General features: G+C 38.0%; 1 protein-coding gene across 2 annotated transcripts in view; it reads left to right on the top strand.

The window, feature by feature from the left end:
• LOC139946836 (tetratricopeptide repeat protein 7B-like) overlaps positions 1–23,948 on the top strand; it is a 32,038-nt gene extending 8,090 nt beyond the window's left edge. The window contains exons 4-21 of one of the 2 annotated variants that reach the window (XM_071944561.1): positions 142–260; positions 1,149–1,279; positions 2,655–2,770; positions 3,186–3,354; positions 5,171–5,197; positions 8,104–8,167; positions 8,678–8,815; positions 9,488–9,571; positions 9,955–10,059; positions 10,676–10,790; positions 11,230–11,360; positions 12,108–12,268; positions 13,645–13,758; positions 14,771–14,871; positions 20,575–20,715; positions 21,256–21,353; positions 21,957–22,153; positions 23,065–23,948. In XM_071944561.1, coding sequence (XP_071800662.1) covers positions 142–260; positions 1,149–1,279; positions 2,655–2,770; positions 3,186–3,354; positions 5,171–5,197; positions 8,104–8,167; positions 8,678–8,815; positions 9,488–9,571; positions 9,955–10,059; positions 10,676–10,790; positions 11,230–11,360; positions 12,108–12,268; positions 13,645–13,758; positions 14,771–14,871; positions 20,575–20,715; positions 21,256–21,353; positions 21,957–22,153; positions 23,065–23,194 — 2,141 coding nt within the window. In that variant the 3' untranslated portion in view covers positions 23,195–23,948. The remainder of the gene's footprint in view (positions 1–141; positions 261–1,148; positions 1,280–2,654; positions 2,771–3,185; positions 3,355–5,170; positions 5,198–8,103; positions 8,168–8,677; positions 8,816–9,487; positions 9,572–9,954; positions 10,060–10,675; positions 10,791–11,229; positions 11,361–12,107; positions 12,269–13,644; positions 13,759–14,770; positions 14,872–20,574; positions 20,716–21,255; positions 21,354–21,956; positions 22,154–23,064) is intronic. The other variant, XM_071944570.1, reaches the window with a different exon arrangement.
• Positions 23,949–26,040: the final 2,092 nt, after the last annotated feature.

Below are 26,040 nucleotides of genomic sequence, written 5' to 3'. Positions count from 1 at the left end.
GCTAGCATTTTTAGAATTGAGGAAGGATCTCAGTCAATCCCTCCAAGGAGTCCTCACTAGAAAATGTACCTTGTATTATAAAAACAGAATTTCTGAGCAGCTTTTATTCCCGTTTTTTTTTTTTTTTTTTGTCCCTGCCAGGAATGTGCAAGGAGAATCTTTTATCTTCCATTAATGATAAAGCAGAGATGGAGAGGATCCAGGAGGATATCGTATTCTGCTTTGAGAAAGCTGGAGATATGGCTCTGCTGTATCTACAGGTAAGTACGAATAATAAGGGGCCCTCATAGAAATAGAACCCGGTGAACGCTGAGTGTCTCATTGTGCGTGCGGTTTCGTTGTGAGACTATTTTTATGGACGCGCATACGCCATTTTTGTTACGTGGCAAAATATTTTGCCATACAATGACATCATCATTGACCAATGAACACACTAGATACGGTCTATGTGTGCATATATTTTTCCATTTTGTCATACACGCGTCTCACGCGATGATCATTTTGCCATACACGCGTATCGCACGGTATCGATACGCCGCATCCCCAGACGACACAGAGGGCAGCCAACCTCAGCGTTCTCCGGGTTCTATTTCTATGGGGGCCCTATTTCATGGCACTGCGTACTGCGCTTACTGAGCCCAGAATTCTACGGTAAGCAAAGCCATGAAATTGGGCCTAGACTATATAGAATGAATGGCCCATTTAGTATAAAATATATAAAATGTTGACTTCTTTTCAAATTGTGCGTGCTAAGGTCAAAATAACTTAAAGTTGAAAATTTGTTTTCTATTTTATTTTAAACAATTTATATAAAAATAAAAAAAAGACTGCATGTTAAATTTGCAGCCATGATATTCTTCCTATTTGAGTTAAATGGTTGTAAAAGTCTACTATATGTACATCCAGGTCAGCCCAGTTACTATTTAAGTCCTACATCTTTTTTTTTTTCAAGTGCCAAATATCATGCCTGCATTTGTTATCCTTAACGGATTTTTAATGATACCTACACATTATTTTTGAAAGGAATTGAAAACAAAGACTATGTTCATGATTATGACAACTTTCGGAACTCAAGATCACTACTTCCAATGTACCCAAATTATATGACTCTTTGACGCTTGGATGTAATCATATGATACATTATGCAGGAGGTCGACAAAGGTCGTGGAGCAGGGTCGGTGCTGTCATCCACAAGTAGCCTGGGCGGAAGCGGCAATCTCGTCGGTCCAGTGTTGGAGACGGCAGTGCAGAGGGCTCCACTACTTCATATACAAGCAGGGTAAAGATTCAAGCATTGAATGTGGATCCTGACAGTGGATCCTGAGTACTAGACTTAATGTGTTTTGTCAGAAGATAAATCTCATCAGAGTTAGAAGCTTGGGTTGGGATGCGAAACTTCTTTTATCTGAATTCTGACAGCTTTATGTTTGCCTGGTTAAAAAAAAAAGTTGTTGTTTTCCTCAGGAAGAAATCCTTGCTCTTTGATCTACTTCTTCGGCTATGAGGATACTGTTTCCAAAAGCTCCTTAAAATATATATTTCCAGGGGTTATCAAAAGGTTGAAATGCCCTTTTTCAAAATAATTCCTAAAATTTGGATCCTTGTTTCAGACCCTTTTTGTCTGCAATGACTCTTACCCCTGAGCTTAGGAAAGGTTAACTGGGGACGGGTCCTGAGCAATACACATCATGACTTTTGGCTGGTAACCAATGGCTGCTGAAAAAGGGTTCTCTTCTGCTTGGCAATTTGTAATAATATGGGCCCAATTTCATAAAGCCTGTAAGCACAAAAATTGGCTTAGCATGAAATTTCTTCCTTGATAAAAACAAGATTACCAACCAAATTTTAATTTGTTGCATATTGCTTGTTACTGGCATTCAGCTGTTGTTTGCTTATCCTGAAAATCACATGGAAATTCAGTTGGTAATCCTGTTTTTATTAAGGAAGAAATTCCATGCTAAGCAAATTTTTGTGCTTACTGGCTTTATTAAGTTGGGCCATGGCTTTAGAATGTGGCATCTCCGGAAAACCGATCAAGATGCATGCTTGATGGTGACCATAGCGAGAGGTTCTAAATCTTGGTTGAGTTACCATGTATGAAGAGGAAGAACTTAAAACACGACCAGATTGAAGCCTCAGTTGAATTATGTGAAACTAATAACACTGCAGTTAAACGGGGTTGAGAAAAATATACTTTTAAATACCCGAACTTCTTGTCTGTTTTTAGTTTGCATGTGTGTCAGCAGAGCTGTCAACTCTTCCGGATTCTGCAGAAAGTATCCTGTAAATAAACCTATCTTTCCATGTTCTGAAGAATAGATTTGACAATCGCCCTGATAATGGAAACATTTTCCTTATTGTTGGAACTTCTTGACAAAATCTCTCTGATTGCAAGATGCAAATGTTGACAGCTCTACTAGGCCCAGTAGCTAAGAACAACAAAATCATGCTTACCAGAATAAGGTTACCAGCCATAATGTCATATTACATGTACATTTTGTGACTGGTATCCTGCTATTTTGCTAAGCACAAAATGTGTAAGAAAAATTGTCTGCTTATGAAGTTTATGAAATTGGGCCCTGGTGACAAAAAAAAAACTGCTGTACAATTCTCCCCTCGGACTGATTTTGTTATCGGTGTTTTCTGTTTTGTAGGAAGTTGGATAAAGGTATTAGCCGGTTCCGTCAGATCCTGAAGGCTGTTGAGGCACGGACATCCCAGGGGATCCGTACCACCATGGCCAGAGAACTGGCTGAGGTACTCCTCAGAGGTAAGGGAAGAAATGCTGGTCTATTCTCATGAGGCCATCTCCAAGTTACCTCTTGAAAATATGCACCAGTCCGGCAGTCTTGTGTTTTTGAATTGAATAATAATACCTCACTGTGTAATATATTTAATAGAAAGAATGTTGACTTTGAATTTGGTAATACAATTTCCTTTAAGATCAAAATAAACTAACCCTTAACAGAAAATGAGTTAATCTTCTCTTACTGCTCGTTCAAGAACAAAACAATTCACATGTTGAAAGCTCTTTCTTATTAAGATTCTGGTCTTGTAAAATCAATTCTAGTCCAATAAACATTTTGAGCTAAAGTTTTACGCCAAATTCAAGCCCTGAACATGCTCTCTCTAAAAAATTACTCCTCTTCGTAAACATATTCTATTATTGATCTTTTATTCTACAGGTGTTTGTAAGCACAGATACATTCCGCCCCTCACTGAGAAAGAGACTGCAGAAGACAGGTCTAGTACCTCAGGTTCTCTATCTCGAGGAGCAGGCAATGCATCCCTCTCATCTCTCAGACCAGTCAGCTCCAGGGGCTCTTTCAAGCCAAAAATGTACACCACAGAGAGGTAACATAAAAAACATCAAATTATTTTCTTTCATTTTTTTCTTTTTTTCTTCTCTCAACACAGGATCTTAAAGGGAAGGTAAACGTTTGGAAACGACCTCCTAAAATTAATAGCAATAAAACTTAAATGGTTGTATGTACAGCAGCTTTCAAAAGTATATAAAGCGTATCAAACTTGAATCTGAGAGGCGTTACTGATGGTAAAGTTTCTCAAATTGTGTATTCCATTGACGGATTTTTCTTCCTGCATGTACATAACTGCTCCGGATTTCGGGTGATATCTCAAAAAACGCGACCACCTTTTGAAATAAAATGTTCACCGGTTGTATTGTATATATCTATATTTATATAGGATTGAAACAATCAAATGGTTCCAAAAACCAAAGGTATACTTTTCCTTTTAAGATTATTCCAAAAGAATGGGTTACTACCAGAAATTGTTTAGTGTTTTTTTAATGAAAGCCTCCATTTGTGAAGTTGGTACTGAAAGCAGTCCATTTGAAATGATATCCCTGTCTGAGGTCGCATATATTCAAGAATATTTCTAGCAGCTGTTTCTTTTTCTCAGTTCCAAAGCTTTTTACTACTTTGCTTATTTTCTTTCAAACCGACTGCAGTTGGTCAACCAGAACCTATCCACCTTCATGCATTATTTAAAGTGCAACATTGATTTATTTTTGCATTTAACAAATCTGAAATAACTTGTGCTTTTTATTTATTACATTGAAGTGTCCGTGTTACCCATTAAGACTTTATGCACATGGCGTCATTTTGAGTAGGTGCCCTTGGCACCTGACTAGAGTTTTCAATTTTGTACATTGCGAATCAACCACTAGTTAACCATTGGTCCTAGATTGAAAATACACAAGGTTGCGCATTGGCCCATCCTGTTTGCTGTGTGTATAATAGATGTGCGTTTTACATTGTATCACATCAATGCATAAGGTCTAATGAACTTGATAATTCATGTATGAAGCTCAACCATCATTTAGAATGTATGGCATTGAACATTGTCTGCTGGTTGAAGTAACCAATTTATAGTCCGTAGAAATTAGAAAATTAGATTCCCATCATGCTTGTCTTTGATGACTTGAACAGAGACAAGAATGTAACAGGCATGCAATTTCTCAGGATGTTTTCTGATTTCAGGATTCCCTCAAAACCTCCTTGAGCCTTCAAGCTTTCTTTGAGGAGTAAAGCAATCACCAAAGGGAGAAACAAATAGTCTGCATTGTGTCCCAAATCTGTAGTTTTGCATTTCTGGTGATGCACAGAGCAGTCATGGTATTCTTTCTACTTCAGTCTGATTTCCGTGTTTTAGCCTTGGGAAAAATAAGAAAAAATTTGGATTAAATAGCCTGAAATGTCTATGAAAGCTTACACCATTGGTGCGTTTTGGCGGTTGTAACCAATAAATGTTCCGGTTGAATTGGCCGTTAGTTATTCATTGGCCAATTACCTAAATAGTTATTGACACCCAAAACACGCCGCATGGGTATATGTAGAGTAGCCGTTGTACTCGATAAAATGTTCCTACTTTTTTTCAGGGTCCAAATATTATGCCTGACAGAGTAAGGGGTGCATTTTGGTTGAATTGACCATTGATTAATGACTGGCCAGTGACTGAAACAGCTATCGGTTACAGTCGCCAAAACGCACCCCTGTAAACCTCCTGAATTGTAACATCTAAGAGGTTATCTCCCTAGATTAAGGGGGACTCAGACACGCAATCCATTTTCCAGGAATGTTCTCATCCAATCTCATCCCTGATGTAGTTTAAATGAAGGTTTGTAACCCTATCTCTCCCATGTTTGCAGCCGTCCCAGCCACTGTCCTGATGATCTGTAAGTTCCCCCTTAGTGGGTTATGTAAACCCCCTTCACCTCTTGGTTGGTTGCTGGTGCTGGTGGTGGTGCTATTTATTATAACAGTGTTTCATTGAATGTTCCACTGCTTGTCTGCTTTTTTGTGCATTATCACTTGTTTTTGTATGGACTTATATTTCACGTTTGGTTCTTGTTTGAAAAAGTTCGGTTAAGGCTATTCTGCCACCTCATATTTTAATTCCACCTTTTTATGATTTGGTTTTTCAATCTTATTTGACACGTGTATGTCATTTGAAGAAAATTTATAAAGACTTAATATTTTCCTTTTAATAAATGAAACAGTTTCTAGCATGATGCTTGAACACTTCAGTCTAAAGGTTGAATACACACCAACGTGGTGTATATAGCACTTTTTGTCACACAATGCAAGAATTTACAAGATATTCAAGACTTGTTCTTAAAGATTAATTTGATTTGATTTTTGAAACAGTTTCTAGCATGGTGCTTGAACACTTCAGTCCAAAGGTTGAACACACACCAACTTGGTGTATATAGCACTTTTTGTCACTCAATGCAAGAATTTACAAGATATTCAAAACTTGTTCTTCAAGATTAATTTGATTTGATTTTTGAAATTTAAAAGTGCTTCCTTCTGGTTTAGTGTCAGGCCCAGAAGCATTCACAATAGACCGTATTGAACTAAACCTTTTTGCTATGAAAGTCGCCATCTTGTAGGGCAAACCGTCTGCGCGTCTAAACGCATACGTCAAAGAAACATGCAACACGCAGCATTCCCGGTTTGATTTCTACGGCACAAGCACGCACACACACACGCACACGCTCGCAGACGCCATATCTTGTAGAGCAGATATTTGAACGGTGACGTTATATTCAATACGGTCTATACAGTGTGATTTTTCTCCTCTTATAAAGGGTGTGCACAACATTGGTAAGATGGAAACAAATTAGTAATCACCGGGCCAGTATAATGATGGTCATGGTCGAATGGAAAAGTTCCCTGAAAATTGGTTTACTTGAAATGCTACAGCTTTTGAGAAATGAGTGAAACAGTTAGTTTTGATCATGCGAGACTAAAGACTCGTTGTTTGAAAACAGTGAAAACAAATCAGAGGTTTTCCACTGTTTTCCTTGTGACTCAATAATTTGAACAGGTTTGTTATTTCATCTATATAATGGGTACTGAGCCAAATTCTATAGCTTTTGTCTGCTAAGCAGAAATAAGCAGAATGCCAGTTACAAGTTGTACATGTGTCATACTCTTATCTAACCTTATTCTGGTAAGCACAATTATGTTGTTCTAAGCTACTTTTTGTGCTTAAGCAACTCTATGAAACTGGAACCAGGTCTTCGACAATTACTAATGTTGTCCTCATGCTTTAAGAATCCCGTCTATTTTTAACTCTCTCTTGTATACTATGTGGTGGTTGGATACCTTGACTCTTTTTAATATTGAGATATATCACACTAAGCATTAGTTGTCGTTCTAAGCATTAGCGTTCATGTTAATATACTGCTCTGATCGTCTGTCCAGCACTGCTTATGCTGTAACATGAGTCTGCACTTAACTTCAATTGGGTAGAAATATAGTCTGGCACTCACAGGGGATGCCCCAGTGGTATCTACCCTCCCTCTCCGCTCCCCAAAAGAAGAAATAAATGTGTACATTGCTTCATGTTCAGAAAGAGATTTACACACGTTGCTATCGCAAACCTCACATAGTTATACTTCCACCATGCAAAATTCCAAATCCTGCTTCATGTTGATTAGAAGCTGTAGCATTGGAATGGCTTTTGGCTCCCCTAAAACTTTGAAAATGAACAAAATGCTTTTCTGACGCTCTGTGAAGTAAGGTAACCCACAAAGATCAGCATAACTGACAATTCTGTTGATAAAAGACCTCTATATTTAGGCCTCATCTCAGTTTAAAGATCAACCCTATAGGATCTAGGAAATTATGGACTTTAACTCCCATGTGGACAGAACAGAAGCTGTTGAGAGGCCAATGGGAATCTAGTGTCTTTGGCTGTAACTTTGGCTCATTGGCTTCTACAGCAGGGCTGAAGTGCAGGCAGAAGGACTACCTACACAGCCGCAGCCAAAGATATTTCAGTCTTAACATTTACCATTTACAACATCTGCCCGAATGAATAACAACTGCCCATTTACAACACCTGCTTATATGAAAACAACTGCCCATTTACAACATCTGCCCAAATGGAAACAACTGACCATTTACAACACCATGTTAAATTGAAACACCTGCTCATTTACAACACTTGCCTAAATGAAAACAACTGCCCGTTTACAACACTTGCCAATATGCAACACCTGCTTACCTGCCCATTTATGACATCTGCCTGATTGAGGATACATTCAAATTAACCATATAGCTTGCTGCATTGTGTGGCCTGCACTGAATGACTAACTGTTTTTGACACTAATTGCTTGGCTTTGTTTATGCAATGTCAGTATTGATTGATAAGATGAATTCTTCACTGCCTCGTAGAACCTGCTCTCCGTCAGTCCAAACAATTCTCGTCATTCTAATGATCATTCTATAACTTTTATCTGACACTTTTGTCCACTTTGAGTGATTAACATTTCTGTAAAAAAATATACAGAGCTCTTCCTCTGTACTTACTCTCAATGGATCATTAGAACAAGCCATTTTACTTAATGAGGTTGACAACTACTTTTCTGAAAATTTTCTTTTTCTATAACGTTTCAAAAGTTTCAGGAATACTAAAATGTCTCTTTGACGTGCAGGTTTTTGATTGTATTGGTTGTTGATAATCTAACAGAAAACTTTTGCTTTAAAAAAACACAACAAAGTTTGGTGGTCTGGAGGTAGAGAGGTATTCAGGAAGTAATTTAAAATTGGTTTTGATTTTACTACTATACAGCCTGTTTATACCCAAGAGTGTGGAGGAAGAAGCGTTGCTGTTGCTACTCATCAGTGAACTTCAGGTATATTATAATAACGGACATTGTTAAGGATCTACATTGGCTGCCAATACGGGCTAGAATTGATTTTAAAGTTTTGGTTCTGACTTATCAATGTATCCATGGTATTGCCCCTGTTTATCTTCAAAGCTTAGTTCAGGAGTACAAAACAACCAGAAATCTGCGATCTTCAAATAAATCCCTTCTGACTCCCCCAGTTATCAAAACCAAGTCAGACGTTCCCGCTTATTCCAATATGCAGCAGTTATGGAACAGTCTTCCAGAGGTTGTCAAACACGCTGAGACTTTAGAGCAATTCAAAACCCGGTTAAAAACAAATCTGTTTACTTTGTACAATAATTGTTGATTTCCTTTTACAGCGCATAGGGACCTCACGGTGATATGCGCAATATAAGAATGGTTCTATTATTATTTATTATTATTATAATAGATGAGAAGTAGAACCTTGAAATGGATGTATTTCTGTCAAGGTACTAAAGACCTTTATTGGTTCTTCTTCACCTTTTTCTTCAGGTCAACCGGGATGTTGTCTTGAGTCGTTCTAAAGAGCATTCTCAGAGTAGAGAGCACACGTTTCTTCATGCTACTGCTGTCTATGACTTACTTGCCATAACACTTTCAAGGAGGGTCCAGTACAACATGCTTGCAGATGTAAGTAACAGACATGCAGTGTCTTTACTGATTTCCTTTTGTTTTGAGTGCCCGTTTTTAAAGAAACGTGTACCTTTGGTTTTTTAGAACCGTATGACTGATTTTACACTATCATCTTCAGTCGGCTGCACAGCAGGCGGACACAACTTTTTCCTATTCCATCCTGTCGTGTCCTAGTCTCCTGATCTCCAGCGGGGAGAGCAGGACATCATGTGACACTAATCTTGCGATGTACTCTGCGTAAAGAAGGCGCTGACGACCTTGTCTGCGCCGGCAGTGAGATGAGGAGTAGAGAGTAGATATTGGGAGGCTCATTAGCAGACTTCCGCAGGATCTGAACTTGTACACTATATAAATGTAGATATTATATACAATAACCCCCTATGAAAATTTCAATTCAAAAGATAGTAGCATTTGTGAGAGAAGAAAGAGTGAACTGCCAACCAATCCTAGCTGCTAAACAAACTGTTATGTCACACTGTTTAAAAATTCGATTCCCGGGTTTGATTTCACAAAGATGAGTTCTCAAATCACAGTACTACCATAGTGACTTGTATTGTGAGGTCACAACTTGCCGAGAAATTTTTATTGATGCACAGTTAAGATCAATCTTAGCTCTTTGCGATATCAGCCCCAGGTCTGATCTGTTTAATGTTGGGGTTTTTTCACCAGGTTTTGGACGGAACAATGAAATTTTCCTGTCGTGAGTTCCACATGTGGCACCAGTTTGCTTTGGCTCTTATCAGTGCTGGAAGGGTGAGTTAGACTGTTCCTTCCCTAGTATGGTTTTACTAACAATGCATTGTTATGGATACCAAAGTGAGACTTGATTGTTAAACACCAAATTTCTATTTAGGTGCTCATTTTTGTTCATTGGCAGTGATTAAATCAATAAAATAAATGGCTGTTTTGAATCTTCAAATAGCCACTTGTGAGTTAGATTTGAATGTCTGGTGCAATGGCTTGCTTAGTCACAAGTTATCGCTAATATTTGAATTCTTTAGGCTATGGTTTTCTAGGTTCCTTCAAGTTTTGTCCAGGATTTTTAGTTTTACTGGGGGCTAAGTATTGAAAGTTAAAATATATTTTTGAAGAAACTGTTTTTTATATTTTTTTGTTTTGTTGCTTTGCTGTTGTAGAATTCCAGAGGCCTGCTGGTACTGCGTGAATGTGTGAAGATGGAACCCCAGAATGTATCTGTGCTGCTGCAAGCTGCTAAGCTCTGCTTAGAAAAACTCAATATGGTAAGAGATTCAAGGCAAAGAATACCTTTTGTTTTTTTGAGAAGTTTGATTGTTTTAAAGACACTGGACACTATTGGTAATTGTCAAAGACCGGTCTTCTCACTTGGTGTATCTCAACATATGCATAAAAGTAACAAATCTGTGAAAATTTGAGCCCAATCGGTCATGAACGTTGCGAGATAATAATGAAAGCAAAACCACCCTTGTCACACGAAGGTTTCTAAATCTGAGGTCTCGAAATCAAGTTTGTGGAAAATTACTTCTTTCTGGAAAACGACGTTACTTCAGAAGGAGCCGTTTCTCGCAATGTTTTTTACTATCAACCTCTCCCCATTACTTGCTACCAAGTAAGGTTTTATACTAATAATTATTTTAAGTAACTACTAATAGTGTCCACTGCCTTTAATGCTATATAAATGTAGATGTGTACAATCAAACTAACATGTGGACATTTCATTTCAAAAGGTGGTCGCATTAATGGGATGCCGCTGAAAATGTTATGTTGCTGTTTCCTTCAAGCTCTTTGAGTTTTTATAAACAAGAAAAGAATGTGTCTGACTTTTATGTACCAGAATGACAATCTTGCTTAAGTTCTGTACATTTTGTTTCAATGTAGATAACTGAAGGGATAGAGTTTGCTGAGAAGGCTGTTGCAGTTGGTGACAGTGGGATGTTTAGTGCAAGGAGCTACATGTGGCTTGGCATAGGCTATGCCTTAAAAGCCAACGAAGGTAAGCAGCCATTCACAATTGTCAGACTTTTCACAAACTGTTCACTGGGAGGGAGGGGGGTTGATACCCGCTGTGCGTGATTTCCGGGGGGGAAAATAACCATGAGAACAAAGCGACATGTTTTTTTGCACTGTTAGTTAAGATGCATTGGGTTTTTGTTGGTGACCTTCTGAAAGTCAGATAAGCTGCATCTTTCTATTTGTTTAAGGTGGCTATTAACAATTAACGTGTCATCAATGTGTTAACAATTAACTCCCTAGTTGATCAACCCATTGTTTCCTTTTAATTTTATTACATTCGGGTTTTTTTTACAGTTAGACCAAAAAACTGTAACATGCTGTACAAAGTTCTTTGTGCTAGTCAGTTTCGTTTATAAAGTTCTTAACAATTTTTTGACAGTTAGTCATTTTAATCAGTGATGTTTACACTCTTGTTACAGCAACAATCCACACTTTGAGACAAGAGCTTCAGAAGAAGTCTCTGACGGCACTGAATAAGTCCCACTCACTGGACAGTAACGATCATCTAGTTCTATTCCACATTGCTATGCAACTAGCCATCTCTAGACAGGTATGGTACTAAACTATCTTTCAACTGTTTATGGGCAGTTTTAATGATTTGTGTTTAATGTTCAATGCAAGATCGACCTAACCGACATGACCAACCTGCTGACCTGACCAACTTGAACGACCTGTCAACCTGCTTACCTGATGGACCTTACCAACCTGACTGACCTTACTGACTGACTGACTTGATGGCCATGACTGACATGACCCACCTGACCAACCTGACTGACCTTATAACCTTGAGTAACCTGACTGACTGACCGACCTGACTGACCTGATTGACATTTCCACCTGCTAACCTGACCAACCTGACTGCCCTGACCAACCTAACTGACTGACTGACCTAACTGACCTGACTGACCCACCTGACTGACCTGCTGACCTGACCGACCTGATTGCCCTGACTGACCTAACTGACTGACTGACCTAACTGACCGACATGACCAACCTGCCTGACCTGCTGATGATTTGATTGGTCGGACTGAACGGACTGACCGACTTGACTGACATGACTGACATGACTGACAGGACCAACCTGCCGGCCTGACTGACCGGACAGACCTGACTGACTGATCTGACCGACCAGAGTGACTGACCTGGGTGATCTGACTGACCAACCTGATTTATCTGATTGACCTAACTGACCTGACTGACCTGACCAACCAACAGTGCTTATCACACATTGGTGTAACAGCAAAAATCATCTTTACTGCAATTTTCACATCTATAAGTTGCAATCTTCTATATTTAGATTCCAGAAGCCCTACTGAAGGTACAAGAGTCTCTGAGACTAAACGGTGACCACATTCCTTCATTGCACTTGCTTGCCCTCCTACTATCATCCCAGAAACAGTATAGAGAAGCACTGGACTTAATGGAGATGGCCTGTCACCAGCTTCCTGACAACATCAAGTAGGTTTCTAGAGAAATGTGTCTGTAAATGATTTTCAATCTTAATTAAACAACATTTTTCTCAATTAAATTTTGATTCTGATGAACATCTTTCAATTATGTTGAGTACCAAAGTCTACTTGAAACCCATAAGACAAATGCAACAGTCTTTTTCTTCTCAAAAAACAACAACAACAACAACAATATAATAGATGTTAAATTTGCATTGGGGATAAAGAATATTAATTTTTGTTTTTACCCATACACCGATGTGTGTTAGCACTGTATACTCAGTACTTTCCCGAGTCCTGTGGAAAAAAAACACAGGCATGTTACTCGGGTGGGATTCGAACCCACAACCCTTACAATTCTAGAGCAGTGTCTTACCAACTAGACTACCGAGGTTGCCCGGTAGCTAGAGGCAGTTCGAATCCTATGTTTTGGCAGCGGGTACCGCAACGATATAAAAGATGTTAAATTTGCATCGGGGATAAAGAATATTAATTTTGGTTTTTACCCACAATATAGTTTATGTTAAAACTGTGTTGTCATTTTAAATCTCATCTTGTGAAAAAAATTTCGGCCCAGTAAAAATTCCAAGCTGCAAGCCCTGTGGTCTTGTAAATGTTTCCTCAAATTTCAAGCCCTGGGAGCTGTTTACATTATAGGGGATTTTCAGTTACATTTTCCTCCAGTATTATTTAATTTAAAATATGTCACAGAAAAAAATGGTTCAGCTTCTAGTATGAACTTCTGAATCAGTAAACTTTCAGACTAAAATAAGACAATGGTGTTTCTTATTCTTAGGTCGAGTAAAAAAAGAAACATGTTTAGGGTCCCTGCCCGCTTTCTTTTTAGAGGCCGCCTCCTTTTTTTCTTCTTCTTTTTTTTATGAAAAAAGGGTTTTATAAAAGAAATAAGGTTTTTTTTTTGGGGGGGGGGGGTTTACCCATACACCGATGTGTGTGAGCACAGTATACTCGGTACTTTCCCGAGTCCTGTGAAAAAATATCACAGGAATGTTACTCTGATGGGATTCGAACCCACGACCGTTGCAATTCTAGAAGGGTTGTTTTAAACGATCTCAGCTAAAACTATCTGAATGTCTTGTCTGAATGTCTTGACCAAAAAGTTTCATTTATGTATTGTGTGTTTGAGCAGTAGAAAAAACAGTGGATATTTGACATTTTAAAAAGAATGGCGGCCATCTTGAAATAAAAAATATAAAATAAAAAGTCCCCCCTCCTTCCTTTTTTTGAGAAACCCGGATGCTAAACATGTTTCTTTTTTTACTTGGCCTTACCAATCCTGTATAATACCTTTAGTTGCCTTATGCAGTTTAGCCCCATTCTATGGGTCTGTAGTAGTCTAACCTTGGCATGTCTTTCTCTGTTTAGCCTGCTGTTCACTAAGGTTAAACTGGAGGAATTACAGATCGGCCCCGAGGAGGCGTTGATGACATGTAAAACAATGCTGTCTACGTGGAAAGGAACCTTTGAAGCTTCACAAAAGTAGGAAATAATAATAATTATATAAATGATAATAGTGGCAATTTATAATGCGCCATGTCTGTCTAAAAGACACTCCTGGCGCAGTAGAGATGCCGAAGCCAGATTGCAAAGAGTATAGTTAAGCACAAAAATAAGTTTTCAAATGGGTTTTGAAGCTGGAATAGGTAGTGATTTGTCAGATTTTAGGGGGGAGTTTGTTCCATAGAGATCAAAACAAACTACATCTGTCTGTAAACACTTCATCAGGGATGAGAAATTTCAGACTTTTGTCTAAAGTCAGAGTTTATTGTGTCTGCCTCTAGAAAACAAAAAGCTAGGTACAAGATACTTTGGTTGCAGCCACTATAGGAATCGTTGGTCTTTAAAGGGGTAAACAAATTGTTAAATCTTGTTCATGTTCATGGACATGGAGTTGGATACAGAACTGTTTTCTTTTTTTTACAGCAAAAAACAGCAAAACCACAAACTGCAATGCTCAACAGTGGTTTTAACTTTTGTTAATTATGCTTGTTCAATGTAATGGTGTTGGTGCTGAACAGAGACTCCTTCGATCTAACAGCTCTTGTTCACCATACTTTGTAGTTCCAAGAACAAGTCACATCACTTTTGCTGATAGAGCCTTCTCGGTATATGGACCCAAACTCTGGAATAAACTTCCCAATCACATCAGGGACACAACATCACTCAACACATTCAAGACACTTCTAAAAGCCCACTTGTTTCAGGAGGCCTACCATCAATGACTTGTTATTTCTTCTGTGCCTCAGCGCCTTTGAGCAAACTTTTGATTTAGGCGCTATACAAGTTACGTTTGATTGATTGATTGATAATGTAAGGCTTTTGATAATTCCTTACTCCATTATCATTTCAGTCCTTTTCATTATTTTACTTAACATTGTTTTGTTAATGATTGTTCTCTGTTTTGATAGACTTTTAATGTAATGAGGCCCTAAATTATCAAAGGCCCTAACTGTAAACATCAAACAATTATGATTTTTTTTTTCCTACAAAGTGATGAATCAAGTCATGGTGCAGGGCGTACGGACAGAGCTTATAGTGACAAGAGGAGTGCAGCCCAGATACATCTATCAGAGTACAGTGACAGGGACTCAGGTAAGTTGCATGTCACATTAGAATAACATTAAGGGATAGGGCTTAAAGGAACACGTTGCCTTGGATCGGACGAGTTGGTCAAAACAAAAACGTTTGTAACCGTTTTTTATAAAATGCATATGGTTGGAAAGATGTTTTAAAAGTAGAATACAATGATCCACACAAGTTTGCCTCGAAATTGCGTGGTTTTCCTTCTACTGTGCGAACTAACATGGTCGGCCATTTATGGGAGTCAAAATTTTGACCCCCATAAATGGCCGACGTGTTAGTCGACGAGGTAAAAGGAAAACCACGCAATTTCGCGGCATGTTTGTGTGAATCATTGTATTCTACTTTTACAACATCTTTCTACCCATATGCATTTTATAAAAAACGGTTACAAACGCTTTTCAAAGACCAACTCGACCGATCCAAGGCAACGTGTTCCTTTAAGTAAGTGACAAGATGTGTGTAATCTACAATGCAGTAACAAAACTCTTGTACATGTAGAAAAATCAAGGTTAGAGCTCATGGGCCGAATCAGAATAGATTGTTTTCATATGTCTTTAGCTGTCCTCATGAAAGAAGTTAACTTGCCATTCAAGGAAATAAGAATGTAGCCCTGTATACTCTGCTCGTCTTCTCCTGAAGACGAGCAGAGTATACTGTTCGAAACGTTGAGACCAAACCGGCCCTTGTCAGAGCCACCACTCCTTCAAAAGAGTTTTTACCCATGGTTGTACCCGCAAGTTTACTGTTAATATTTATATTTATAGTTGCTCTTATTCTCCACACCATGCAAAGCTTCAAACACCATTTACATGTAGGCCTGTTGGGCCCAATCTTCAATATGTCTATTCGTTGTAAAGTGAGTCTGTATTTTTTCTCAACTTTTGCCATCTGCACAATAAGGGGGACTCTGCCAATCGTTATCATGATTTTTTGTTTAGATCTTGTTTTGGTTTTTTTACGATCTTGCCCCTACCTTGCCCCCATAACACTTCAATAATCCAGCGTTGTGTAAACTAAGATTGCAGCTATTGCGCATCTTCATCAAACAATTGTTTCAAGAACTTGTTTGCTGAGTTGGTTTAATGAAAAGGTGTACCAAAAGCATTTAAAAAGTATTCACATGTGTTGACCCCTCATATCCAACATATTAAAAAACTTGCATGGAGGACCTCTAAAACTTAAGCATTTTTTCCCTCATCCAAACTAATGGCTGGTCTAAATTAGCAGCTGCGGTTGTTGCTAAAGGTAGCCACAGTCGCTAATTTTGAAACGGCTTTTAGGCCCTTTTTGAAACCATGCCTTGGGCTTAGCCTTTGGCTTCATCTGCCTGCCTGTCTGAAGCCCCGCTCCCAAAGTTTGTATTTTCAAAACAAATGTTGTAGCCTAAGCTAGAACTCAAGCTGAGGCCGTGTCCGAAACGGTGACTTGGGCTACAGCTATGGCTAGATCGCGCGCGTCTGCCTATTCTTCATCACTGGCTGACGCGCTGATCTAGCCAAAGCTGTAGCCGAAGTCGCGGTTTTGGACATGGCCTTAGAAGGGCTCAAGTAAGGCTGTGTCCGAGTTGGCAGTTACAGCTATGGCTACGGCTAGCTTTCTGCATCATCATGTATTGTCCCAATTCACCTGATGTCATCATCAAAATAATCTTGGATGCACCACTGGTGGGCAATGTCAATGTGCGTTATTCAGCGGATTTTAGGCGACGCAGCATTTACATGAAAACCTATTGCCCACCAACATGGTGAGCGTAGCACAGTCGCCGCGTGTGACGTGCATGCAAGGGGTCAATTGAAGTATAGGACATCCTTAGTAGCACCCTTAGTGACAGTAATCACCAGTTCGATTATAGCTAGCCTAAATAAACCATAAATTAAAAAGGGCAAACAAATAGCCTGCCCTCTTTTTAGGATAATGAAAATCAACAGTCATGGTTGTTAAACACACAGAAAATATGACTATGGTTACAGTAGCAAAATAAAGGGCCGATTGTCCCCTGTAACTTGGGATAAGAATTGTTAAGGGGCAATGGTCCAATAGGAACGTAACTGGGTTGTTCCTTTTGTAATAATCCTGACAATAAAGTGTTGGCCAAGCCACTCACTGCGCTTAATCTGTGATGGCTTTTAGATTATCGGCGAATAAACACAGTGTCTATGTAGAGTCCTGTTCATAGGTGTTGGCTGCCCAAAGTACAAGATACGATTATTTGAAATGGTGGACCACCCCTAAAGTTACTATTATCTCTGATTATTAAAGGAATATTACAGAGTTGGTTTTTGCTAACAAAACAGTTGCTAGCAGTGTAAGCACTTTATGTAATCCACCATATACATAAACTGACAAACCTGTAGAAGTTTGAGATCGATCGGCCATCTGGGTCACAAGAGAATAGTGAAAAACCATTACAAATTATGCATTGTATTGATGCCAAAATAAAAATGAAAAAAAAACGCTCACTGAGCGATAAACTCCAAATGCGAAGTTAGATTATTTATTTCTCATCAAATATGACATTTCAGACAGAAATATTTCAAGGGATGTTTTCAACTATCATCATTATTAGACCGTGTAAGTTTTATGTAAATCTGTGATCTTCACGATTTTTGTTTCTTACCAATTCTGTAACGTTCCTTCAAACTTTGCTTCGAACTAGGCCCAATTTCATGGCTCTGCTTACCGTGAGCAAAGAATCAGCCCTGGTCTGTGATTAAGTTTGCTTTTCTGAGAGTCCTCGGCTTCACAACCAGAATAAATCAAATGAAAACAATAATTACTGTTAGTATCTCGTCATCTCAAGCTCTGACAATTTTTAATTATATTTTAGCAATGTCAAAATACTTGCCTGATTTTAAATGGATATGTTTCCCATGTTTTCAAAATGATGCTTTCTGCCTGTAGATGACTACAATTATTGGCGGGTGACTTTTATTTGGGGACCTTTTCATTATAATTTCACACGTATTTCTTCTGTAAGTATTAGTAATGAATAACAAAAAAAATCGACCATGCAGGGTCAAGTAAAAAAAAAAAAAAAAAAAAAAAAATCTGCAGTGGCCTAATGTACATGGCTTATGATCGATTTTGCTCAACTTGATACATTTGTCTTGCAATTGTTTTTATATATATATATATTTTATGAGAGACCAGCCAACTCATAAGGCTGTACAGCCACTTCATGGTGAGGGTTACACTTAACCCAAATCAACTGCCACCAGGGGCACGGCGTTGCCACCTACTCCTGGGGCTGAAACAGGGTTTTCCCCCTTAACAGTCCGTAAGGACGAAGGCATGGGTATCATCCACTTTTTTTTACCGACGTAGCGTGGGCCAGCAGATAGTTCACCTTTAGGGCAGTTTACAAACATCATGTATTTTTAAGAGTCCTCCATTATTTGTTTTACAAGATCAAAACGATCAGTTGATGTCAAGAGATTGAGAGAATCGATTCAACACAGGGCTTGCACTTTGGATAGGAGGTAGTTATTTACACAGAATACTGTTTGACTAAACAGATAGAACAAGATAAGGGTACATCTGTACATTGGCAGTTGTTGAAGGTACAATGAGTGTTTGGTTTGGATTGGGTTAGTACAACTGTAGAACATGTACAGGACATGTTTTAAAAAGGCAAGCTAACCGCTGATTTTACAATGACTAGAATAACTATTGTCATCTAGTTACTGAATCACAATTTCTTGATTTGTGCAACTCATAATCATCATAGATGTTTATTTGTTTATTTCTTATTTACCCTGAGGAAACCTCTCAGTGAAACACTGTTTTTCAGAGGTGTCCAGCAACTACAAACACACTACAAAAACAGCAAACTTTAAATAAAGACTACGGACATACGACAGCAGCACAAAAACTTTGCAACAAGGAAATAGATGTTGAACCAATAATATAATAATAATAATATAATAATAAGGAAATTTATATTGCGCATATATCCACCTAATAAGGTGCTCAAAGTGCATGAAAAGAAGAAAACAGGAACATAGGGAAGAGGGAACAAAGGGAAACAAAAGAAAGAAACAAACTACTGAAAAGCTGTTTGAAACAAATGAAATGCCAATGATTGTAATGAGAGAGATTGGCTGTTGCCAGCTTGGTGTGTATATCCCCTTTTGGGAGTTTGCAAAGTTCCCTTGAGGGGAAGATCATCTAAACAAAAAAACAAACAAACAAACAAACAAGCAGACTTGCCGAGTAAAAGTCAGGGCAACATTTAATCTATATTTCTCAACTGCATTTGGTTAGGGGAAAACGGCAAGATTTCTTAATGTAGCTAGGTTTAAAGTCGATTCTGATTCTTATTGTAAATAAAAAATATTTCCGTCTGAAATGCTGTTTGTTTCAGCCACATTGTTTTTTGTTACATTGCAAGATTAGAAAAGCATCATTCGTTTGTTCTAATCCATCTAAGAATAAAGTGTAATAGAAATTAGGTTCTTAGTCCCGATATTATATTACATCGGTGTAAGGGTAAAAACAAATTATACAAACACAGTAAGCTATGATTTTAAAAAGCAATCCTTAGCAAAGAAGTATTTGAATTTTCTTCAAATCCAAGATTGATGCATTTCTTATTTCCTCTATAACAGTAAACACTTCTCTCTTAACACCATGGGGGGAAGTAAGTACATGGAAAAAAAGTACAAGTAAGTCATCACCTTAAAAAAAAAACACCCTCAGCCACCATGTCTTTGAGTTGTTATGTCACCTAGCCTTGCTCTGGTTTCATGGAGACCCTCACTTCCTTGTTCCCACTTTTTAGAAGTTGTATACTCTCCCCGTTATTTATGTGCATGATTTGAAATTGCTAGGGTTTGGGATGCATGGTGAACATTTAACTTACATTTTAGAGTCTGATACATCATGGAGGCAATTGCCTCCGTGGCCCCATGTCATTTCCTTGGTGTCCTTTGAAACGTCACTGGCCAAAATACCATGGAAATAAGGTTGTTGCAACCAGCACTTTTTGTTTTCTCTCAAAGCAAAATAAGATTTCTTGGCAGTCTTTACCTCTTAGCAGCAGAACAAATTGGACCATGGACCCTGATATTTCAAAAACTTGCTTAGCACTAAAAACATTTGCTTAGCAAATATAGGTTACCAGCCAGAACACCATACAGTTACCATTGCTGCGACTGGTACCCTGTTATTTCTTTGCTCATCCAAGAAATGTTCCAAGCAGATTTTTTTACTTAAAAAAGCTTTATGAAATTGGGACCAGTACACTCTGTTTCAGATCCTTTTCATAATGCATTTTGGTGACATACTTAACCCATTTTCTTCACCTCACTCTATTTTATCCTGCAACCCACCCTTAACATTGGTTCAATCTGGAATTTCAAGGGTCGGTGGTAGGATACGTATTGCTGTTTAGTTCTATTTATCTGGCCTTTTTAATGGCTGGCTTGTACTTAATGCATTGGTTCATTGAATTACAAATACAAAAAGGTGTTTTGGCATTATTTGTATATACCCGGTAACTTGACTTGCACATGTCTTTACTATGACTTTGAAAAAAACTGTTCAATCAAATCTCTGTCATGGACGTCATTATATCTATGGCTTTCATTTCTGACAAGTCTTTTTACCCTGCCTGTGTCTTATTTCAGAGACGAATAGCACTTATCCTCACACTCTTGAATTGAAGAACTGTCAGTTTTATTAATCTCCTTGACTTAATTTTCTCCATTCCAGGCTCCATTCACAATTCCATTGCTGCGTCCCGCGTGGAGCACGCCCTCTCTGAAATAGCATCTTCCGAAGGGAGTTCCATCCCCAAACACGGACGCTCTCAACAAATCTGGATGATGCAGGCCCAGATCTGGATGGAAATTGGTGAGTGACTGTCGGAGGAAAGTCATCTCTGCTGCTGTTTTTGATATATATATATATATATTTTAATTTTATTTTTTGGGGGGGCTCATTGATTGAGTTTTTTAGAATAGAATTGTGTATCGTAGTTCAAATTTAAAAGTTGTTATATCGTTAGGTTATATAAAAAAACAATTTAGTGTACAATAGAGTATATTTGGTTTTCACATTGGAGTATGTCTTGATATTGTAAGCAGTCGACACTGGTTATAACAAAGTCACTGGGACTGGCCAACTTACCTCTTTATAAAAGGAATGTTGTTATAACAGGACAGAAACACAAAGAAACACAAATCAGCAATGAGATTCAGGACTTCAGAATGTACTCTTTATAAGCAAAACCATCTTTATAGCAGTGCTCTTTATAACAAGGGGGTTTACTTTTCATGAAAGCTTTATCAGTTCTATGGCTATTTGCATATCATTGATTGTATGTTATGTTGATAGAATTTGTTCGTTCGATCCTGCCCACCCAAAATGAGAACATTTTGCTTTGGTTTTCAGCCGAGTTTTATCTGAGTCTGGATAAGTCCAATGAGGCCAAGAACTGCATCCAAGAAGCTACACTGCTCTTCCCTATGTCTCATCACATACTCTCTGTGGTACGTATACTTTACTTTTATTTGTTTCTCTCAACCCTACAAAAATTGTTGTCTTTTTGGTTTATACATGTATCTGTAGTTCCCATTTCTGTATTTTATTTATCATCAGTTTAAATAGTATTAGTCTTTTAGTCAAACAAATGAGCCAAAATGTGCTGTGCGGTATGATCATTAACCTTTTTTACCTGCATTTCATGTCGTTAGATGTTAGTTATGCCTCAAGGGTAAAGATTATAAATTGTTTTTACCCACACACTGACGTGTATTAGGCACTGTATACTCAGTACTTTCCTCCAGCCACCAGGCTAGCTCAGTGGTCTAGTGGTAAGACATCTGCTCTAGCAACTCAAAGGTTGTGGGCTCAAATCCCACCCGAGTGATCTGCCTGTGGGTTTTGTTCACAGAACTCTAGAAAGTACGGAATATACAGTGCTTAATACACATCGATGTATGGGTAAAAACAAACTGTATGTATTTTCTTTATTGTTGGTCCCTTTGAAGGGGTGTGGATACAATCTATGTAATATTTTTGTTTGATAGTAATTATGATCTTTAAGAGGAGTTTCGGAGCGGACTTCATTTTTGCTATTTGTTTTGACACAGCGTGGTGCCGTTCATGAGTACAACCAGGAGTACCCGGAGGCCAAGAACTGCTACGACAGCGCCCTAGCCATTAACCCGTCCCACATCAAGACCATGCAGGGTCTGGGAGCTGTACTTCTCTGCCTGGAACAGTATGAGATGGCTGAGAAAGTTCTGAGGGACGCTGTCAATATCGATCCCACTGCTCATATGTCATGGTGAGTAGATCAAAGTTTCCTTTTTTTTAATACACCACTACTGAATGACCATTATTTGGGTGTTTTTTTTTATAGTCGTGGAATTGTTTTAATTTATTATCTATTGTTTTGCATTGATAAATCTGAACATTTGTTTGTTATGTTTTTACTTTGTTTTTGTTGTTGTTTTTGTATTGTGTGTAGGGCTGTTCCCCAGAAGCCTTTGCTTATTTGAACAGCCTCCTCACTGACTCATTACATTTGTTACACTTTTCTGAAGTATCATTATCATTGTCCGTGTTAACTATTTTGCTTGTATTGTAACTACTACGAATTTGTCCTGATGATTCTGTCAATTCAATCTGGAGATACATTTCTTCAGTATAACTTGTGTGTATTCTCTCTGTAATTATTTCATGTTTGGTTTCTATTTCTATATCATACAACAAAATGTGCTTGAAATTATTGTCATGCTCATATCTTTGACTTCCCAGTATTTAATGTTGTCTCAGGCCTGCCAATAAGGTCAGGGACTTGTCATTTAATGTGATTGTAATTAACTGGAAATTTCTATTATAGCTGTAAATGGCAAACACAGTTATTATTGTGTTTGCTGTTATGTACCAATATTGTAATATTACAGATGTTTTTCTGATTGATTGTTAAATTGCCTTTGTCTTTCTACCCTATGTTTTCTACTAGAAATATGTATTTTTAACTGATTTATGTTCAGTTTATTAATACCACATTCCTTAGGAGCTGTCTGTGCCTTTTTATTTTTACCTTTGGCTTAGTTAATTTCTAACTATAACATTAATTTGTAATCAGCGTATGTTTCAACCCTAGCAGAGTCTTTCTATTAGTTTTGAGTTCTATTGAAATCCAATCAATTTTTTTTTTTAACTCCCATAAATTTTGTTTTCCTCCGCCAGGATCAATCTGGGCAAGGTACTAGAGTCGCAGGGTGAGTATGAGTCCGCCAGTGACTGCCTCCTGACGGGGCTACAGCTGGAGTCGACCTGCCCTGTCCAACCCTTCACAACGGTCAGCAGATTCCTCTGAAGAACGCTTGCCCTGAAATAAATACAGAGCTTGTTCGGCATTCCTATAGCAGTTTATTTATAATTTTATATTAATATATAAATAAAGGTTTCCTCTGAAGAAGGACCGGTCTGGTTCGAAAGCTAGGGCCATCTATCCTACTAAATATATAAATAAAGATATATTATTGATTCTTATCACAGGCATGTGATTTTCAAGAATATTTTCTGATTTCAGGATTTTCTTCAAGTCTCTTTGAGCCGTCAAATACTCTTGAAAGGAGTAAAGCAATCACCAAAGGGAAAAATGAAATGGGCTGCCTTGTGTCCAAACCTCTAGTGTTATATTTCTGGTGATAACAGAGTCTGTAAACCTCATGGTGTGTAACATTATAGGGTGTTCTGGGTCTAGAATATGTGACCTGTCATGACGAAATGAGCTGAAAGTCGCACTGTGCCATTTCCCAGTGCAGCCGGTCAAAGTCAAATCGTTCTCAATAGATAAGTGAGAACTCTCTTGTATCCACAAGCTCTGTCGGCTTGGAAGATTATTGTTACCTCGAGTGTGGTATACCATTGGAAAGCTCTTGATCTGAAGAATTCAGAAATACCAATAGCTATTTTATTTTTTTTTTCCAAATTCCGGCTCATTTTGTGGTGACAGGTCACATATGGGGAAACTCGAGAGGATAGAAAGATGTTCATCAGATTCATACTCTACACAATTCACAAAGGTATTACACAGTGACATTTTATTATGCCAAAAAAAAAAGAAACCCAGCTTGTCCAGTCGTGAGTTTGTTGGCCTGACACTAAACTAAAATCACTGGCCTCGGGGGCTGTGTTAATTTTGAGCCGTGCTCTATTGTAGCATAAAGATTTGGGGGAGGGGTGAAATCTCAGTTGTAATTAATTGGTGTTGCCTTCAGTGAAAATTGTTGTTCTACCTGGCAACATTATCAGATAGATTGAAAAATAGATCCCTGTCATTGTTTAGTGTGATCATTTGGCTTGAAAGGTCAATGCTACTGTCTAGAGAACCGACAGGGACCAAGTACATTATGTTGAGCTGCTCAAGCACAAAACAATTGTGCTTACCAGAACTTAAGGTTATAGTATAAGCACTGTGAGTGGCTCTATGAAATTGGCCCCTGGGTCCATTTACATAGGGCTGCTTAAGTACAGGATTACGCTAAGCACAAAACATTTATGTTTGACACTAAAAAGGTCAACAACCAAAACACTATGTCCAGGCATGCTATTCTTCCTACTTCAGTCTGATTTTCGATTGTTATTTCTTTTTATTTATTTATTTATTTTTTTTTTTGGGGGGGGGCTCATATAATTTAGTGGTTATTAAATAGGTCATCCCTTGTAATCAATTAAGTTTTTCCTACTTTTTCCAAGGAACAAGTATCACCACTTATAAACCATAAATATTATTTGGATAAATACTTGCTAGGATTATTTTAAATTTAAAAGGGGTGAGGAATTATTGTAATTTTGATATGTCCTTTTGACCAAAGAGTGAGATCTATTTAATTAGGCATTATAACTATAAGTGAAATGAAATATTCCATTTTGCAATTTTTTTGAAGATGAACGACTGACTTTTTAGAGATACCTTTTACCCACCCACTACCCGCAAACCCACCAACCCAACTCCCCATATCTCGGTACCCGCCAAACCGGCCACCCATCCCCCAAAATCCACCCACCAACTCTTTCTCACAATCCAAATCTTCCACTATGACCTTTAGATCGAACCACTCACTATGGTTGGTATTTTACTGTACGTACTGAATCCATCAAATTCAGACAAAACCTGGAGATGGCGCATGAAGGACTATAGTGATTGTCGAACTAAAGATCATATTTATGTATATTTCTTTTTTCCATATTTTATATGAATACGTAGAATTTCTAGGCTTGGTCTTTATACTTGGTGTTTAACTCCTTATTACACGTTGAATGTAATATGCATGCCAAGTGCTACATAAAGTTGTGTATTGTTTTGAATTTTTCTTACATTGGGGGAACGTTTTACACTGAACATCAATGTAAAATGTCTTTAAAATCCGCTTAATAGGTAAGACTTCTGTTTTTGTGCAATTTATACGATAACTTAGATGACGACTATTATTGTTTAAATAGCAGTAGTAAACAAATATATATATTTATATTATTTTTCCCGAGAGCAGTACTGGATTTGTTTCCCACGAGGCTTGAACAATGTTGGATGATAAGTGGTGTTTGAAGCTTTTTACTTTTGAGGAAGTGTTGGCTCTGAAAAGAGCCGGTTTGGTTTTAAGTTCTAAACAATATACTCTGCTCGTCTTCATGAGAATGAGGATGGTGTTCTGCCTGATACGGTGGAGGAACAGTTTTAGGAGTTCGCATTGGTGCAATCTATAAGTCACCAAACAGTCGTCGTTAATTTATTCTCACTCTGTGAAATTTCTTGATGTCTTAGTAGGCATACGTTTTGATACCAAATAATATAGTCCACTCATCGATTCCCACTCATCACTGTGAACGAATCAATGGCCTCAATTATTTCAAAAGAACGGTATACGTTTGGTAATCACTTTTAAAATTAATGCCAATGAACTTTTAGTTAGAAGCCTATAACACATCAGCTTCAAATATTACTTACTGAGGTGCTGTAGTTTTTGAGAAATGAGTACAACAATGTCATGAAAATACGTTTGTAAATGCTTAAAATAATTTTCGTCTCATGAGACGAAAATTATTTTCATGACATTCTTTTACTCATTTCCCCCAAAACTACAGCACCTCAGCAAGTAATATTTTCAGGGAAGCTTTCTACTATCAATATCTTCAAACTGTGTAAGTTTAGTGTAAATC

This window comes from Asterias amurensis, chromosome 1 (assembly GCF_032118995.1).
Source record: "Asterias amurensis chromosome 1, ASM3211899v1".
In the NCBI taxonomy this organism is placed as follows: Eukaryota; Metazoa; Echinodermata; class Asteroidea; order Forcipulatida; family Asteriidae; genus Asterias; species Asterias amurensis.
This window is presented reverse-complemented; position numbering and strand designations above follow the sequence as displayed.